Below are 18677 nucleotides of genomic sequence, written 5' to 3'. Positions count from 1 at the left end.
GCTGAGGGTGTAGCGCTGGTCCAGCGTTCCACGACCAGGACGAAAACCACACTGCACTTCCTGAATCCGAGGTTCGACTATCCGACGGACCCTCCTCTCCAGCACCCCCGAATAGACCTTGTCGGGGAGGCTTAAGAGTGTGACTCCCCTGTAATTGGAGCACACCCTCCGGTCCCCCTTTTTAAATAGGGGGACCACCACCCCAGTCTGCCAATCCATGGGAACTGCCCCCGATGTCCATGCAACGTTGCAGAGTCGCGTCAGCCAACACAACCCTACAACATCCAGGACCTTGAGGAACTCCGTGCGGATCTCATCCACCCCCGGGGCCCTGCCACCGAGGAGCTTTTTAACCACCTTGGCGACCTTGCCCACAGAGATTGGAGAGCCCAGCCCAGAGTCCCCAGGCCCAGCTTCCTCAATGGAAGGCATGTTGGTGGGATTGAGGAGGTCTTCGAAGTATTCCGCCCACCGACCCACAACGTCCCGAGTCGAGGTCAGCAGCACACCACCCCCACTATAAACAGTGTTGGTGCTGCAGCGCTTCCCCCTCCTGAGATGCTGGATGGCGGACCAGAATCGCTTCGGAGCCGTACGGAAGTCTTTCTCCATGGCCTCTCCAAACTCCTCCCACACCCGAGTTTTTGCCTCAGCAACCATCCGAGCCGCATGCCGCTTCGCCCGCTGGTACCCATCAGCTGATTCCGGAGTCCCACAGGCCAAAAAGGCCCGATAGGACTCCTTCTTCAACCTGACAGCATCCCTCACCGGAGGTGTCCACCAGCGGGTTCGAGGGTTGCCGCCATGACAGGCACCGACAGCCTTGCGGCCGCAGCTCAGATAAGCCGCCTCGACAATGGAGGAACGGAACATGGTCCACTCGGACTTAATGTCCCCCACCTAACCCCGGGATGTGTTCGAAGTTCTGCCGGAGATGGGAGTTAAAGCCCCGCCTAACAGGGGACTCCGCCAGATGTTCCCAGCAGACCCTCACAACACGTTTGGGCCTGCCAGGTCTGACCGGCATCCTCCCCCACCACCAGAGCCAACTCACCACCAGGTAGTGGTCAGTGGAAAGCTCCGCACCTCTCTTCACCCGAGTGTCCAAGACATACAGCCGCAAGTCCGATGAAACGATGACAAAGTCGATTATCGAACTGCGGCCTAGGGTGTCCTGGTGCCAAGTACACATATGGACACCCTTATGCTTGAACATGGTGTTCGCTATGGACAATCCATGACGAGCACAGAAGTCCAACAACAGAACACCACTCGAGTTCAGATCGGGCCGGCCATTCCTCCCAACCACGCCCCTCCAGGTCTCACTGTCATTTCCCACGTGAGCGTTGAAGTCTCCCAGCAGAACAAGGTAGTCCCCAGGAGGGGCACCCTCCAGTACCCCCCCTAAGGACCCCAAGAAGGGTGGGTAATCTGAACTGTTGTTCGGCCCGTAAGCACAGACAACAGTCAGAACCCGTCCCCCTACCCGTAGGCGGAGGGAGGCTACCCCAACGTGCAGGCGCCGAGATGGGGGGCAACAAGTATGCCCACTCCTGCCCGGCGCCTCTCACCGTGGGGAACTCCAGAGTGGAAGTATGTCCAGCCCCTCTCAAGGAGACTGGTTGCAGAACCAGAACCATGCGTCGAGGTGAGACCGACTATTTCTAGTCGGTTCCTTCCCCACCAGCGAGGTGACATTCCACGCCCCTAGAGCCAGCTTCTGTAGCCGAGGATCAGACCGCCAGGGTCCCCTCCCTCAGCCGCCACCCAACACACACTGCACCAGACCCCTATGGCCCCTCTCACGGGTGGTGGGCCCATGTAAGGGGGGACCCATGTTTCCTCTTCGGGCTGAGCCCGGCCGGGCCCCATGGGTAAAAGCCCGGCCACCAGGTGCTCGCCATCGTGCCCCCCCTCCAGGCCTGGTTCCAGAGTGGGGCGCCGGTGACCCGCGTCCGGGCGAGGGAACGCCGAGTCCAAGTGTTGTAGTCATCATAAGGGTCTTTGGGCTGCGCTTTGTCTGGTTCCTCACCTAGGACCTGTCTGCCGTGGGTGACCCTACCAGGGGCATAAAGCCCCAGACAGCATAGCTCCCAGGATCATTGGGACACTCAAACCTCTCCACCACGATAAGGTGGCTGCCCAAGGAGAATTTGATTTGAATGTTAAATGTAATTATTAGTTGAGAAAGCAGAGTTTGATAAACAATTGAACTGATCTGAACTGTTGGTCACCGTTTTGTTACATGCTAGATGGCAATTACCTGAAAAGATTTAACTTTGATGTAAAAAACTTTTTTAAAAAATTTAAAAAATAAAGCTTTGATGTAGGTAACCTTATTCTGTCATTTTGTAGTAGCTTAGTTTGCTACATTTCTCTGGTGGGTAGCTTCAATGTAATGAAGATTCATTTAATGTAGAATAACTTGTAGCTTAACACACTACATTTTCAAAGTAGCTTGTCAAACACAGGAAGTATGGCACAGTAAAACTACTCCGAAAAGTAATTTATTGTTGAAATGTTACAAAGGTAAATTTAACTAAGTAAATGTAACTAGTTTCTACCCACCTCTGGTAATGACATTTAATCTGAGTAACTTTTTGGGAAAAAAAATACATTCAGACAGGAGCTGTTTTTCTTCACCACACTTTTTACTATTAATTAAGTAATTTCTATGTGTGACAGTCTCTGCCCGGGTTGTTGGGGACTTTTCCTTCCTTTGCTGCACCCATCCTGGACTTGGTTCATCCTCCAAAAATGTTTTTCTTTTAATTTTCCTTAAAGTGGTATTAAAGAGTTTTCTAATGATACTGTGACCTGTGGCCAAAACACAGAACTGCAGGACTCTTCTACACTCTTCTCTTAGCAGTACTTAATAAGATAAATTTTTTTATTACTTTTTTCACCTTACCTTAATTTGCCATCAGTGGGTGAGTTGAGCTGAAGGCCGGTTGCTACTTACTATCCACAAAATCCATCCAAAATATAAAATGCTTGGATTGTGTGCTTGCTTGGAAACATTTAAGATGGACATGCTTTACGTCACATATGCCAAACAGAGTGCAAACTTCCGATCCGAAGTAAATTCAGAAAAATAGGTTACAGGCTTATAGATGCATTGGTGCTGAAGTACTGAGGTGTCAGTCTGCTCATTAAACAATATTTTAGATGTAAAGGGTCAAATACTGTGTTTATGTTGTTTTTTTTTAAAATAAATATAATTGATTGTTAATTTTGAGTTGTTTCCCTTTTTTTTGCTCCTGTTACTGAACTGGAAAAGTAACTTACCGGTATGTTGTACCAGTACTTGGCTTAAGTAAAGTGTTTGACTAATCTACCCATTGTAAGTAGTTTAACTTAACGATGAACAAACACAGACAGACAGTAACCAATACAAATTTATATTATGTATTTCTAAACAAGATTTCGTTTTTTTTAAGTTCTTATCTACTAAGCTACAGTATGCTCTAGCAATAGGAGGTCAAGTGAATATATATTGTATACATTTAATATTGTCACATTAGGTACTTAACCATGTCCCACCATTAAGTATTAAGCACCAACTGAAAGTATTTATTATTTAATGTAGAAAAAATGCTATTCAAAAACATTTTTCCAACCAAAAATACAAAATTCATGGGTATAAACCAATTTTTTTTTATTTTAAAATTGAAGATACATTTTTTTTGTTTAGAAAAAAAATGTAATAGTTAGTTGTAAAAAAGTGTGATTTATTAATTTTCAATATCTAATCTTATCTGATGAACTGAAGGTTTAGCAAAGATATACGTGTTAAATACCGTAGTGTTGAATTCTTAGGGCAATCGGTTTTAGGCAGGTTAGATGTTATAAACAATCATAATGCAGAATCATCTAAAGGACTCATGCCAGCAATCTACAAATGAAAGTAAAATATATAACAAGAAGATTTAGAAAGTTTAATCAGCATTATAAGGCTACTGTACTGTATAGTAAACTCACCCTTCCTGCATTTTTTTTAAATGCTTGACATGCCAATTACTAACTATGACATCTCAATTGAATGCTAAGTTTAATTTATTCCAACCTCACGGCCACCATCTTCAGTCAGTTTTAAATGATGCATGAAAATCAGAAGGAGAAAAAACACTCCCGATCTACGAAGAAGGCATATCAGCACCTTTGCAGGAGGGGGTAATATTTTTCATCTGTCTCCGCAGACAGCGTGATCTCAGCTGTAGGCTGAGCAAACCCAATATCCAGAGGATGGGATTTTTTGTAACTGAATTTTCAGTGTGTGTTTCAACATCTGACAAAGTTTGAATTTAATAACTATATAAAAAAGAAGAACCATATTGCACCAGGCTAGTAGATTTCCTACTCATTTTTGCTAGAGCTGGTCGTGAAACGACATGCCTCGCATAGCCTCTCCTTGAGGCTCACCAGTGGGACAGAGTTAACAGCATTCAGGCCATGCAGAGCCATCCATCCTGAAGTACAGAAGTGACACGAGGCTGCTGCCTTTGCCAGATGATGGAGCCTGCCACCAACTCTCTGAGCACTGCTGGCGAGACCCCTTTACCAAGCCCTCTGAGAATTGCAGTCTTCCCGACATTCACTTAGTATAACACAGGGACACCAAAAACAGAGCTTATTTATTGATGAACTCTTCCAAGAAATGCGCCCAGATGGTTTTAGATTTCATTAGTGATGGACATGCAACTGTCAGAGAGGTTTCATCTGCAGGGGTTAAATCAATGGTGTCAGTGCCCTGTCCTCATCACTGCCCTGGCCTCTGTGTAATTTAGTGTGATCTCTCGTGTAATGAAGGTCTTGTACCATGAGAAGGTTATCAAGTCATGCAGTGTCCTTTGTGTATCGTACATTTGTGTCACGTCCTCTATAATATGTCCTCTGCTTAGAAGTATACTGCTGCAAGCCAAAATGTCATGGCCACCATCTCTGTGTTTTTTAAAACATTTTTCCCTTTAACATTTCTATGCCCATCAAAGGTCTAGGATATTTTATAGTGCATAACTAGAAGAGTAGTCCTTCTCATTTTTAAAACAATAATACAACACACTCTACGGCTTTTTGTTCGAATTCTCACATATAAGAAAACAAGTATCAAAAATATCAATATTGTCTCGTTTAATATTTTTTAAAAGTGGTTCTTAGTATTAAAAACCCATTAAATCACAAATACAATGAAGGCGGCAATTAATTGGTGTCTAAGAAAGGACAGAGAATTGCCAACTGTAAATCTGTGAAAAAAAATGTGTGAAATTTTCTTACAGCTGGCAATTTTTGTAAATATACAAAGCGTCCTGTTACTATCTGGTTAAAACTCTTAAGACAGGTTTACATGACAAGATGACAATGCTGATTCTTGCCTGATCTTTCCCTTTCTAGAACTGCCCGATATTGGCAGCCTCTCAGGACAATAATCAGAGAAATAATCCTGTTATGTGTGATGTCTTCAGAGTGATCAGGTCTGCTCTGTAGAACAGTGCAAACCCCTGCTAACAAATAGTGTAAATCAAATAAATTGGATTGTCTTGACATTCTCCACAGGTCTTGATATCGTGATATCCTGCAGTGTGTGGTATTCACTGAGTCCAGTGTGTCCGAATCAGATGCTGGAGTTTGAAATTCTGAACTTTTGCAGCTTGAGGTCAAAAAATCAGAGAAGCATCATGAAACTGACAGCAAGACATTGCAGCTAAGCTGAGACCTCTCTTCCTCCATATAACAATGAAAAGAGAGAATGAATGTCTAAAAAGGGGTTAAACTCCACTTGGTTTACATGAAAAGCCAGATTTTATTTTTTTTTGCATACCAAAAAAAGTGAGGTTGCTCAACTACTCTTTAACAAGATTGTGAAGCAGCACAGTTTATCATTCACACCTACATTGATTTAAAATGTTACAGCTTGCTGGCAAAAAATATTTTATTTTATATTTGATACTTTTAGTTTTAACCACCTAAAAGACAAACACTTTACTGTATGGTCTCTTCCAGCAGAAGTGGAAAATCCCCTGTTGATTGGCAAGCTTATGGAGCATTGCCCTGTGACAGCGTGCTGGTATGCAGGGGTCTGCTGCTCAAAACAACTACAGAATATATAAAGGATAAGATCACAATTCTGATACACTTAGATGTTTGGATGATGTTTTGAAGTACACTTTTTCGCTCAAAGACATCTTAAAACAATTTTTCCCCCATTCCTTCCATGATTAAATTTTCATTCAGGATTAAACAGAGTTTCCCTTTGGGATTAATAAAGTGTTATTGAATTAAATTTAATTAATTACATCAAATAAAAAAAAATAAAAAAAAACACTCCCTTAGTTTCTTCTGTCATTGTACAAAGAACTGTTCAACAATGAAGCAGCCGGTTCCATTTTGCTGGCCAAAGCGCATGCAGTGTGAACTTAGCATGACATATCTGAGCAGCAAAAGCAGCGCCTCATGAACTTCTTCTTACATGCGTGACGACGCATCTTTACAAACTTTAATAGACACGCTTCACAAGCAGCAGATGCCGGAGTTGGAAAAATAGCATGTTTGCTGCTTGAAGCCCGGATCAACTAATCAGAGAAGCTGATCTGAGGCTGGCAGGGAGACAGACACAGCACTTCCGAGCGCCATAATTTCTCCCTTAAAAACGTTTATAAATGCCTAAATTAATTTAATATTCGAAACCTGTAGGCAATATATGTCCGCCATTGAACACAGGAGCAGCACCAGCATCAGACGCATCTGAATTATCTGGTTAATCCAAACATGGCGCCAAGGTGCCCGACGACGGCGTTTTCTAGCTTTATTCGTTAAAATAAGCCAAGTCATTGTATAAAACACAGGAAAAAGAAGAGGGTAGCTCCTCCAAACAGGTGTCAGACCCACTTTTCTGACATTATCTTTGCTGCTCTATAGCTGCGTCTGAGAACTCAATTTGGACAAGCATCAAAAAATGAAGCAGCAGGAGCTTCTTTGCTGCCCAAAGCCTTTCCGGTGTCAAGGTAGCACAAGACATTGTTGATAGAGACGACTAAAGGCCTGAACATACAGTACCGCTTTGCACATGACTTTTTAATCTCTGATCCAACTTTTTTTCCATGTCACACTGAATGCATACAGAGAAGTCCAAATAGGCAGGGTGGGCAGTTCTTTGCAGATTTTTTTCACTTCTGTCTCTGTGCTATACACAAATTAAAACAATTTCCCACATTTAAATCGACAGATTATGAAAAGTTTTAAATAAAAGAATACATAAAAAAATTAAAAAACACAGGCGCACTCTATAAGGCAAAGCCCAATTTAAGAAGTCTGTGCAACATCTCCCCACAACAAATAGAGAATGTTTATGTGCCTGTATTAACAACATATGGAGATCTACATCTAAAGAAAAGAAAAACACTGCAATTAACGTACAGCGGTTTATATGCTGATTGAGGCAGAGAGGTGATTCTCAGAGAGAGATCTGTTAAGATTATTGAAGTGTTTCTTTTTTTCATTAAGAGGTGAGAGAGATATACCTTACCTGCTTTTTCTCTCTTTGTTTTTTTTTGTGAGGGTCAAAGAGGATCCCTATTTTACTAAATACTTTTTTGTGAAGGAGATTGATAAACTGCACTGTATGACCCTCATTACTTTTTGTGAGGCTCAAAGAGGATCACTACTTTATCCGTTTTCTGTCCTCGTGAAATCCTACAGTATCATGGGTAATGTATGGTAATGTATGGTAAAGTGACTCTTTCTCTGACTCTTTTTTGCAATTAACAGATTTTATTTTGTATTTTCCCCCAAGGTAGGTGTGTTTTACTTCGTAACCGTGTCTCTATTCCTTTTAGACCCATGAAATTGCAGCTGAATTGCTGCGTAGTCCAACGAAAATAGAGCTAGGGGTTATCTCAGGTGGACCTACGCAAGCACTTTGCGTAAAATCGTGTCGGATGTGATCACCCCGATTGACTTTCAAACACAACGACCTCGCAACGACCTCGTCTGACGTGATTTTCTGTCGGACTGGACGCAAATTCAGATTTGGTGTTTTCTGGCCTTAATTGTCTATATGGAATGTTGCTTGGGGTTAAAAAAGGAGCATTATTTTTGGGTATTGTCACAGTCATTTTCAATTTTTTTATTTTAATGTTTTTAACATTTTCTTTACATTTCATTCAAATTCAGTAATTATACTCAAGATATTTCCAGTGGAGCATCCACCTTACCACAAGAGACTAACTTCCAGTGTATACGCTTCAAAAGAGGCTAAAACTCATCAGGACTTGCTCTCTGTATCAAACATAACCTCCTTATTAAATGTATTCATACTATAAATTAATAATTCGGCTATTATATTATGCACAAAAGACAATGTGAATTCAAATGGGTCCACAAAAGAATGAGCTCAGTCTGCAACATTCAAAGCATGCAGTAACTAGATGTGTTCAATCACTTTTACACACCCAAAAAAGACATAGTTTGTTAACTTTTGTATGATAATTAGAAACTCTTAAAGTTTAAGGTTGAGCAATTATTCACTTTGGATCACAATGCATACCATTTTAAAACCACTGTTGATCCTTTTGTTTATAAGCTTAAGGCCAGCGAAGGGTGGGGTAACTGTAATAAAGGCTTTTGAGTTTTTCTTTTAAGTAGCTAAGTTTTTGATGTAAGCTATGAATTGTCAGCAGTTGTAACATTTCACTTGGTAAGTACTTTAATGAATGTCAAACATGAATAATAAATGTGAAGAATTAAGAGTTTGTGATGCTTGGGTAAGTCAGCATATTAAAATAGCTTTTGTATAAAGCAACAAAAAACAGTGCTGGTATATCAGAAATACACACATTGAGTACATACTTTCATAAGTTAGAACATCATTTTTGTGGTGTTTGTTCTCCTTTAGCAGGGAGGATCTGTTGATGTAAATGTGATGACCTTCAACATCAAATAAAAGCAAGTTAAAAAGCTGCAATGCTACAATAAAAACTTAAAAGCATAACATAATTTGGTTCCCTGTGAATCAGAATGAAAGGATGTGTCACTCTATTTAAACAAAGCTTTTGTCTTCACAGTAAAGCAGTAAATATGTCAAAACATTAGCTTTTTGTTCATCTCAGTGGAAATCTTTCATTAACACGCTATTTGCTATAAAAAAATATTGTTTTCGTATTTACTATTGTTCTATTTGATGACAAGACCAACACCATCTTTAAAGATTACAAATAATAAAAAACACTATAACAGAAAGTAACCAATGTTTGATAATACTGTGAGCCAATTTTTAAATGATTTTCTGTTATTATTTAGTCAAAAACAGACCAACAGACCTTTTATCAGATTAAATAGCATATCATAAATGTATAAATGTATAAATAGCAATAACACATAAATGTAAACTGAACAAAATAAATAATCTGATTAAAAAAGAACTTTTTCTAAAACTCTAAAAGTGTCAAAGAAATTAAAGAAAGGTGGCCAGTAATTATTTACCATTTGAAATAATAAGTATCAATCTGCCGGTTTTTAGATCCCTATTTTTCCCTCTTGCTTATAATGAGGTTGATTGTGAAGTGCAGCACTGACTGTGACTCACCCCCTCTGCTTTCTCATCAAAGCTTTGTTTTTCTTCTTCTTAAAAGAGGCCACAGTATCATGCAGAGGACCAGTGTGTTGATTATGAAAAGTTAATTATTTTAGGTTCCACTTGGTGCATAATATATACAAGTGATGCTAAGCCCAATTGACTTTAATTAATCAAGAACCGTGGTATAGCTGTCAGGCTCTGTCTTTAAAAGAATATACTAAGAATCCTGGAACATTTGTTTTCATGTTACATAACACACAAAAATGTGTGAAAACCAACCGGAAAAGTGATTGTTCTGTCTATGTTGATCTTGTTTCTAGGCTCAGACTTCGATAGCAGCTATGAAAAAAGACAGCTTAGAGAGACTGGGATGTTGTGTTTGAGTTGGTCTTGGGTTGGATCTGGTATGAATAAGTGATTGTTGAAGGGAATGGGGGACACTGCAGCTCTCAGTATTGCGCTCCATAGAGGCAGGATCAAAGAACTCTGTCAAGCAAGAAAGCTGTTCAACCCAAGACTTTAGTCACCCAACCATATACACTAATCTCTAGCTGCAGACTAGAGAGGGAAAGAAAAGGCACTGACCAAACTGATTTTAATGAGCATCTGTCGTTCAAGAGGAGCAAACAACACATCTAAATGTAATAGGAAAAAAATGCAGAAGGGTCAATTTATATACATAGTTTAAAATCAGAAAGTAGTGGAGTTGTGCATAGAGTCCATTTGTTTAAAGTGATTTGAATGCCAAACAGAACGTAAGAAATAGTCACAGGCATGGTGCAGAGCCAAGCTAAACGAAAGCAAGGAGTGGCAACAGAGAAGTAAAGGCCATAAAAACAATGAAACCTTGGAGACAACCATGAATATGCTTGTGGTCAGTGCAGAGAAAACTAAAATAAAATCATAATTTTGGTTCAAAAAAATCCATCCATCCATCCATCCATCCATCCATCCATCCATCCATCCATCCATCCATCCATCCATCCATCCATCCATCCATCCATCCATCCACAACTTAATCTTTCTTAGAATATCTACTGGTAGACATCCATCGACTTTTTTGTTTCTTTTAACATAGAACGTTCTCCTGAATTGGTAATTCTGTGTTTTATTAGGGTTTGAGTGTGCGTCTGTGTCTGTGTACGCTGTTTCTTCTACAGCCCCAGTTGGTTGTGGCAGATGGAGGTTCACACTCAGCCTGTGTCGGCTGGAGGTTTTTTCCAGTTAGCAAGGAGTTATCTTTTCTGCTGTCGCTATTAATCTGTATGATGTTTTTTTCAGGACTTTGAGAAAATGTTAATTTGTGCATTATAAGTAAACTGAACTGAAATTAATTCAATCCATAGTGAAATTAATCTTTTACTAACAGTCTGAAAAGCTAATCAGACAGAAAAACATGATCATACTTTAAAGCTCACTAAGGGAAACGGCTTTGCAATATACACACAAATATGTATACAGAGAGATGGACAGATTGATGGATGGACAGATGGATGTGTTTGTAGGGACTGTCTGAATTACACAATATTAAAGCTCAAATGGCTCTGTGTGCAAAACACCTTAAACAGTGCTTGATCCCCTAATCTGACCTAGTTGGTTATTAAGTTTTTGTTTATAATTCAAGATGCATTTATAAAAAGATGGAAGGGCTTTCCTTGTGGACAACAGAATATATAAACCCTGTTTGCCACTCTGATGGCAAGTTTCAGCTGTGTGAATGGTCTGAGTAGTCTTCTTAGACCTAAAAGCAATATCCTTTGCTTTCAGCACAGCATGCCGCTGCCTTTTATCCACGGCTTACTGTGAGATGATAGACATACTCCGAGCAGTTCGGGATTTCTGCTGCCACAGACACAAAGCAGTCATCCCATTTCAGGCATTGGTTAGGGTGGCTACCTTGACCATATCCAAATCTGTGCACTTTTAGCACCCCTGTAAGTTTGACATAGCTGCTTCAATCTTAGCCTGCAGCTGGTTACACTACTGCTTTTTTTTTTTTATGTTAAGCATACTAACATACAGGAATGTTCACAGAAAAGTTGTCTAAGAAGGCAATAAAGTTAAAAGAGATTGCCATAGCATATTTAAGTGTGCTTTATCAAGTATGCTATTATTCTTTAGTAAAAAAAAAAAGAAAAACACATGATTAGAATTAAGGGTGTTCTGATTAAAAACAAGCAATAGACATCTTTGAGCAATATGCTTTGAAAAGCTTCCTTTATATTTTCACATTTGGAATTCATCAGCTTCTTGCAATGCAAACGCAATGTAAAATCCATGTTTGATGATAGTCAGATAATAATTATGAAAGCTAAATTACTGTAAAAGAGCAGCTCCACCAAGTTGGCTGTGATCTTTTCCCCTGCACTATTTGTGGTATTTATATGATAGAAGTCTTGAATGTCCTTGGTTGAGCATTGGGTATCCTGAAAGATGGGGTGAAAGAGTCCTCAACCAGATGATTGGATGTTCAGAATATTCAAGCCCTATTTCTAGTGTGCAACAGTCATTTATGGCTTCAGGATTGCTCAATAATGCATCAGAACCCACGGGCCTTCAGGGGAAGCAGTCGGTAATCAAAAAGTAAGTTAAGGTTTTCATAATAGGGGCCTATAAATAACTTTAGACAGAAACGGGGGCATGTAAAATTTATAAGGGATGATTCAAACCCCATGAGGGGGATAAGCTTAATGTCATAGAAAAGTGTGTGTTGTTAAGAGGAGTAGTGATTTCATCATATAAGAAAGATGATTTTGCATGATGCCCTATTTGTGAATATTTAATATGTTTGCAAACAAATCAGCATTGTTCGAAACTTTCAATTGCTAAATTGAATCCATTATTGTGGAAATACACTCCATGTTTTTAAAGTCTTTAAACATTCAAAAAACTGTCAACAAGTTTAAACATCCAGTCTCTACAGTCATTACTACTACAGTAAGCCTCAAATAATACACAGAAAATAAATAAAAACTATACAGTGTTTAGATAAAGCTGTACTGGGGCTAAAAGCAGGACATTACCAAGTACAGAAAAACAAATATACTGGTAGATGCAAGGTTACGACTTTGGAAATAAACGCAGATACATCTTTTTTTCTAAAATTAATGCTTATGTTTTGTGAAATGTCTGCCTTATTATTTTGTGGTACAAATCAGTTACAAACTCCTGAGTGGAATGATAATAAAATTAAATCTACCAGTTTATGAATGATTTTGGGTGTTAGGGTTAACACATGAATCTTAACAAACTGAATCTCCCCATATTTTACGAATAAAGTAACTATTTCAAAACTAATAAAATAACGACTTTGCCTTTATCTCACAAATCTCATCATCCAAACCAGAGGTTTATTGATATTGGCATGCCCGTGTTTAAGCCACTAATTAATAGTTGAGGTCTTTGATATTTTCACTAATGAGATGAAGGTGAGGGCAAGTTTTTTAGAGGACATATGGTAAAAACCCTAAATGGTTTTCCCTGAATCAGAGCAGTAAGCCAATATAGGCAGTGTGGAAATTAAGGTATGACTTAAAAAGCAACTGAGTTTGTAACAAACCGTAGCTTTGACTGAATGATTTTTGGTGCATGTGTATTAACACTTGTGCAGCACTACAGTACAGGTTAAAATAAACATATTTTCATTTCAGTTCATTTGTATGTATGGCTATCTATCTTTTGTATATCTCTGGTTTGATAAACTCTGGCCTTAGAAGAACATACAGTACCACACGCACCAGACCCGTATCTCATCCCACTCAAATCTGAAAGGACTGAGTTGGTGGACTTTATTGATACCATGTTTTTAGCTAATTTAAACTATCAACATGAAAAACTGGCGCATCGTGGGTCTGCCTAGTCTTAGTAATGTTAGACTATTTTAGATTGTTTGAAAAATATTTTTTCAACCTTTGGTTTATCTAAATGTCACAATAAAAACACACTTTAAAGGACTTAAGTGTAAAATGATGAAATACATGGTTCTTTTAAAATAACAGAACAAGTATTTCAAAATTACATGAAAGTTCTCTCTTTAGTTCAACTTTAATCAAATGACGTATAAGTATCCGCTTTATATCAGTATGTAGGCTTCCAAGATTATAAACTTTAAATTTGATCCAAGTTATGCAGCTGTTCTCTGCTTTTCTGTGCAGAAATGACTGAATCCCTGAATTTGAAAAAGGAACAATTCCCTTTTCTTTCAAGATAGTAATTGGTTAATCGTTAAATGGAGTATATAGACTCTAAAATATACAATATTTTATGTGGATTTTTACAACATAAAATTGAAAAAAAAAAAAAAAAAAAGTATACAAACATTTTGCATTTAAGATGAAAAACCTTTTTGTCTGACAGTATGCTCTAACCAGAACTCCTCAAGGTGAATAGTTTTAGTTTCACCTGGTTTCAATTATGTAAAACATTTCCTTAATAAACAAAAATAATCAACCGATTAATCGATTTGCAAAACGATTGTTTTAACATTACAAAAAGAGAACCAGAGAAACTTGTAGATTAGAATAATAAAATTTTTGAATTACAGATAAGTCCTAAACTGAAATTCATACAGTTTGAAGCAATATATTCCGAAAAGTATATTTCTTCATTTAAAAGGTTGTAGCACATCAGTCCTTACAAGAATGGTGGCGTGCAGTATTCTAAGTTTAGACATAACCTTTTGAAGATCTTATTCAAATTTTATTGAATAAAAAACATGACATTATATATTCTCGTCTTTAATTCTGATCCTCATTTAAAATCTTTATGAAATGGGCTTGGAGGAAAAAAAAAGGTAAACAATAGATATACTTGAGGAACTGAGGAAAAGTGATTATAATAAATCTATAATTGATTTTTTAAATTTCATTGTTCTTGTTTTAAATTTCATTTTTCTTGTGACAATGACAATAAAGATAAATTGATAAATTGATAAGGCCTGTTTGAGCAATATTAAGGGCCCTACCTCATAGGAAAAAACATTGACAAAATACATAAATCGGTTATGAAAGTTTACTTTGTGTCAAAAATCTGAAGGCTCAATCTCATTATAGAATTTTTGGGCTTTGTCCTTTCTACAGAACTAATATGATTTGCTCTTGACGGATTTGATCCCAAATATAGAATTTACCTAATTTTGTCAGCGTGTCCTTGTTATCTAGAAGGAAGCCTCAGCTACATGCAGGGGATCATTGTGTTATGGTTGCTTACAGTAGTTATGGACCATTTTAGGGTCTTTTTACACACCAGAATATTAACACATTACTCTCATAATATCTAATAAAGATACAGCTTGCTCAACATTTATCCTTGTCATTTTTATATAAACTAAAGATTCCTCTGCTTTCCTTTGGCTTCGTGTCTGTGGTCTGTGTGCGCTTAGTCACTGCATAGCAATGCTCAGTGATTACCAGGAGCCTCACACTAAGCCTCATCTATCTGCCTGGCTGCCTGTTAATCTGCCTGACCGCCCTGCTTATTCTCCCACAATCTCCAGGATTCAAGTACACACCGGTTCAGGCAACACTGGCTAGTATTCCGCTCATACACTGTGACTGGTCAGAGCCACTCAATCAAATCCACTTATCAGCAGCTGACCTTCGATTTTTTTTTTCATCCAGCATCCACCTCTACTCACTGACTCCAGACTTGACTTTTATTGCATTTGGTGACAGTTTCCTGGTTTTCAAAATCAAATCTCTAAAAAAAAAAAAAACACAGAACCCTAAACAAATATCAGAGAAAAGTGTATTCGCAATCCCTGTTGCAGTGTGGATACATCCCTATTGGTTATTTTAAGACTGGACACATATTGTACTTTCTATTAGCCTTTTTTTAGAAGAGTGGTGCATAATAAAATAAATGTTTGTTGAAAAACTTCAAAACTCCCTGCAGCAAAGTGGTACAAAAAGATCAATACATGAATAACAAATAGCATAAATAATAAATCAGATTTGAGAGTACCTAATAGTTGAACAGCAATTCGCTGGCATACAGTAACAAAGTATATGAAGGGACAGCAATTATTATTTTTATACAATTAAATGTGAAACAAATAAAAATGTCATCACTTACCATCAAATTTTTTATGTCTAGAGATAAAAGTTGTTCTCATGTTGTAGCTGCTGTTTTCAACCATAATCTCAAGTTCATGTTTGCTTTGCTGGCTGAGTTTGTCCTCCATCTCAGACGTGCAGCAGGTGTAACCCTTAGGACAGACACGCAGGTGCTCACCTGAAAAAGACAGCGGCATGGTGAACAATTTTACTTTGCCACAGGATTTGGATTTTTCAAAAGGCTGCACTAAGTCTTTGATCAAAAATCTCAGGTGCTATCAAAGATAGGCAGACTGTAACTAATGTAAAAGGATAATGTTTATTGGTGAAACAGAAAGTAACTTTTATAAACCAGTTTCTACCCCCCCCAGCCCCCCCCCCCCCCCCCTAGTATCGTTGTCAAATCACCACAACATGAGATAATAGGTGCTGTCTTAGAGCAGAGTCAGGTCAGGTCAGACTTATCTATGCGGTGCAACATAACAATAAAAAATAGCCTTAAGGCATGCAGAAAGATGGAGCCTGGCACAGCTTCAAACTATGACATCAGCCAAACAATCTTGGATAATGGTTCCATTAGCAGATATCTGTTCACTAGGGGCCAGCCTAACGAGCCATAAACAAATCACCAACATATTGGGTCATGACAAGCAACAACTTATTATCCATTCACCAATGTTAGTATTATTTTAGATTCACCTCTATTTTAAAAATAAGTAAAATAAAAACATTATCGCTGGAGTTAAATATTTGACTTTTTAGCTGTTAATTGCCACAAGAAGTTTATCTGATAGTTGCAAGCAGTATTTGAAGGGAAAACAGTGCAGATCCTTTATAGTGCAAAAATTCACCAAATGATTAATCAACAGGGTTGTTCTCTCTGTGAAATGACCAGCATGAAATTAACATAGGTATTTATGATAATTCTTTTAAAACCTGTTAGGGAATAAAAAGCTGAGAGTTGTATACATAAAGATCAGTCGCATTGTTGATTTGGTGCTGATTACCACAACTTTATCTTTATTACATTTTCTATGCAAATAGACTTATTTCTTTCTAATTTTTTATCAATGATTAAAATTGAAATCATAATTGATATTTCATCTTTCTAAACAAAATTAACACAGAAACAAAAATATATTCCCAATTATTATGATTAACAGCTACTAGCCTTTTCTTCTTATAAATGACAACTTGGATTATCTATTAGATAAGAGAAGAGATAGGATAAGATAGGACTTTATTGATCTCACCATGGAGAAATTCACTTGAGACATCAGCTGCAATAAAAAATAGATGGAAAAGAAGAAAACGGTGCATCAAAAAGTAAGAATTAAATGATTAACTTAATTTACCAGTAAATGTGGATTTTTAAACCAGCTGTGAACCTGGATTTGAATTAACCACTTGAAAAATGTCAACAACATTATTTTTACAATGGCAATTGGTAGTTAGTCATCATAAACCATACCACAAAAATGTCTATATAATCAAGCTTTTAACTCCAGAGGAGTAATCCTGTTCTAGCAACAAGCAGCTAGTTGTTGTCAGTTCTTTCTGAAGATGGCTGTGTTACTTTCGGCTGCAGTCTTGCATAGGCCTTGCAGCCCGGCAACTGGTTTGTTTGCAGTGCAAAGGGGTGATGCAGGCTGTGGTCAGAGCAGCAAGGAAGTGGACAAGTGGGGTTCTGCTGCACCCCGCGGTTTAAAAAGGAAAGGGAAGACTCATGCAATTCTTCTCTCATCCTTGGCTTTTGGCAGTGGTGGGTTGGGCAGAGCTTCTGGTTCACTCGATCTGCATAGAGTGGGAAGGCTGGCTGCAGGAGCTCATGGCTACAGCTTTAGCAATTCAAGCAGGTAGTAGGTTGCTTTGCTTGGCCAAATCAATTTGGTACATTATGGTTCAGACAGCTTTCAGAAAGAAGGAATGTTTCTCAGATTATCCCAGGTTCTCCCTGTTATCCAACAATGGAGGTGGTTTGTTCTTTATTGGCACGCTTGACAGGAGAGATAATCTGCAGCATTTTCTTTAAAAGAATGAAAGGAAGATGGCCTACAGCTTCAACCAGCAAGTTGCAGCACCACAAGGTTGTGTGTTCCCAGCATGGCAGAGCTCAGCTGAGTTGCCTAATATTGTTCAGGAAATCTTTAAGAATAAGTAATTTAGTGCTTGCTCTCATTCTGTACTGTTTGTCGGCTGATTACCAGGACAACTAATGCTAAAAGTTAGTGTTACCAATCAAAGAAGTCCCCAAAGAAAAACTGACAAATTCTGTCTAGATTCTGAGCCCCTTTAGGACCCTGTCACACCTTGCTGATTTAGACAGCGTATGCCCGACGTCCCAGAATGTCCTAAAATGCTGTCAAACGCTGAACTTTCTATGTAATTTTTAAATTTTGGGCGTTTACATAGCATATTCATAACGGGTCCAGAACTTATGTCCAACGACAGGCTAACTTATACATAACACATGGCAGCGTAATGCCCATGAAATGATGCTTGTGCATCAGTTAAAGCTCCTCCCCTCAGGCGTGATGCGCCCTGAGGCGCCAGGTCTGCATAAAAAGGTTTCTTTTATTGCGGTATTAACATAGCGGCTGTTTACCGGCAGTTCCCAAAAAAAGAATGAATAAAAGGAAAAAGAAAAAAGAAAGAAAGATGGTTTGCAATTGCAAACCTAGCATGTCTGCTAGGAAGTTTTTAGTAGTGGGCGTGAAGGCAAGAAGCATCCATCAAACTGACCTTCTCACTCACACTATGATGACGATGAAGTCTGGAGGAGAAATAACGGTTTCCTCCTGTGAACCCCCCTTCATACCAAAATGCTGCCAATGTGCCATTATACAGTAGATGTACGTTAGAAACACGTTCAGTGGTCGTCTGGAACACGTCAAATAAATTGATATTCACTGGAAATAAGTTCTTGAAAAGTTTCACATCAGTTATGAACATGTTACTCATAGTTTTTGGATAAGCTGGACACCATGATTTATGAGCAGGGTTGGGTAAGTTACTTTAAAAATGTAATCCGTTACAGTTACAAGTTAACTTGT

At 38.7% G+C, this 18677-nt stretch overlaps 1 protein-coding gene across 2 annotated transcripts in view; it reads right to left on the bottom strand.

Moving 5' to 3' along the window:
* LOC107091297 (glypican-6-like) overlaps window positions 1-18677 on the bottom strand; it is a 188056-nt gene that overhangs the window by 125531 nt on the left and 43848 nt on the right. For both annotated transcript variants that reach the window (XM_015385134.1, XM_015385143.1), the window contains exon 3: window positions 15644-15802. In XM_015385134.1, the coding sequence (XP_015240620.1) occupies window positions 15644-15802 (159 nt within the window). The remainder of the gene's footprint in view (window positions 1-15643; window positions 15803-18677) is intronic.

This window comes from Cyprinodon variegatus, unplaced genomic scaffold (assembly GCF_000732505.1).
Source record: "Cyprinodon variegatus isolate N-32 unplaced genomic scaffold, C_variegatus-1.0 Scaffold15, whole genome shotgun sequence".
Lineage (NCBI taxonomy): Eukaryota > Metazoa > Chordata > Actinopteri > Cyprinodontiformes > Cyprinodontidae > Cyprinodon > Cyprinodon variegatus.
Note: the sequence above shows the minus strand (reverse complement) of the source record. Positions and strands in the feature narration are given on the sequence as shown.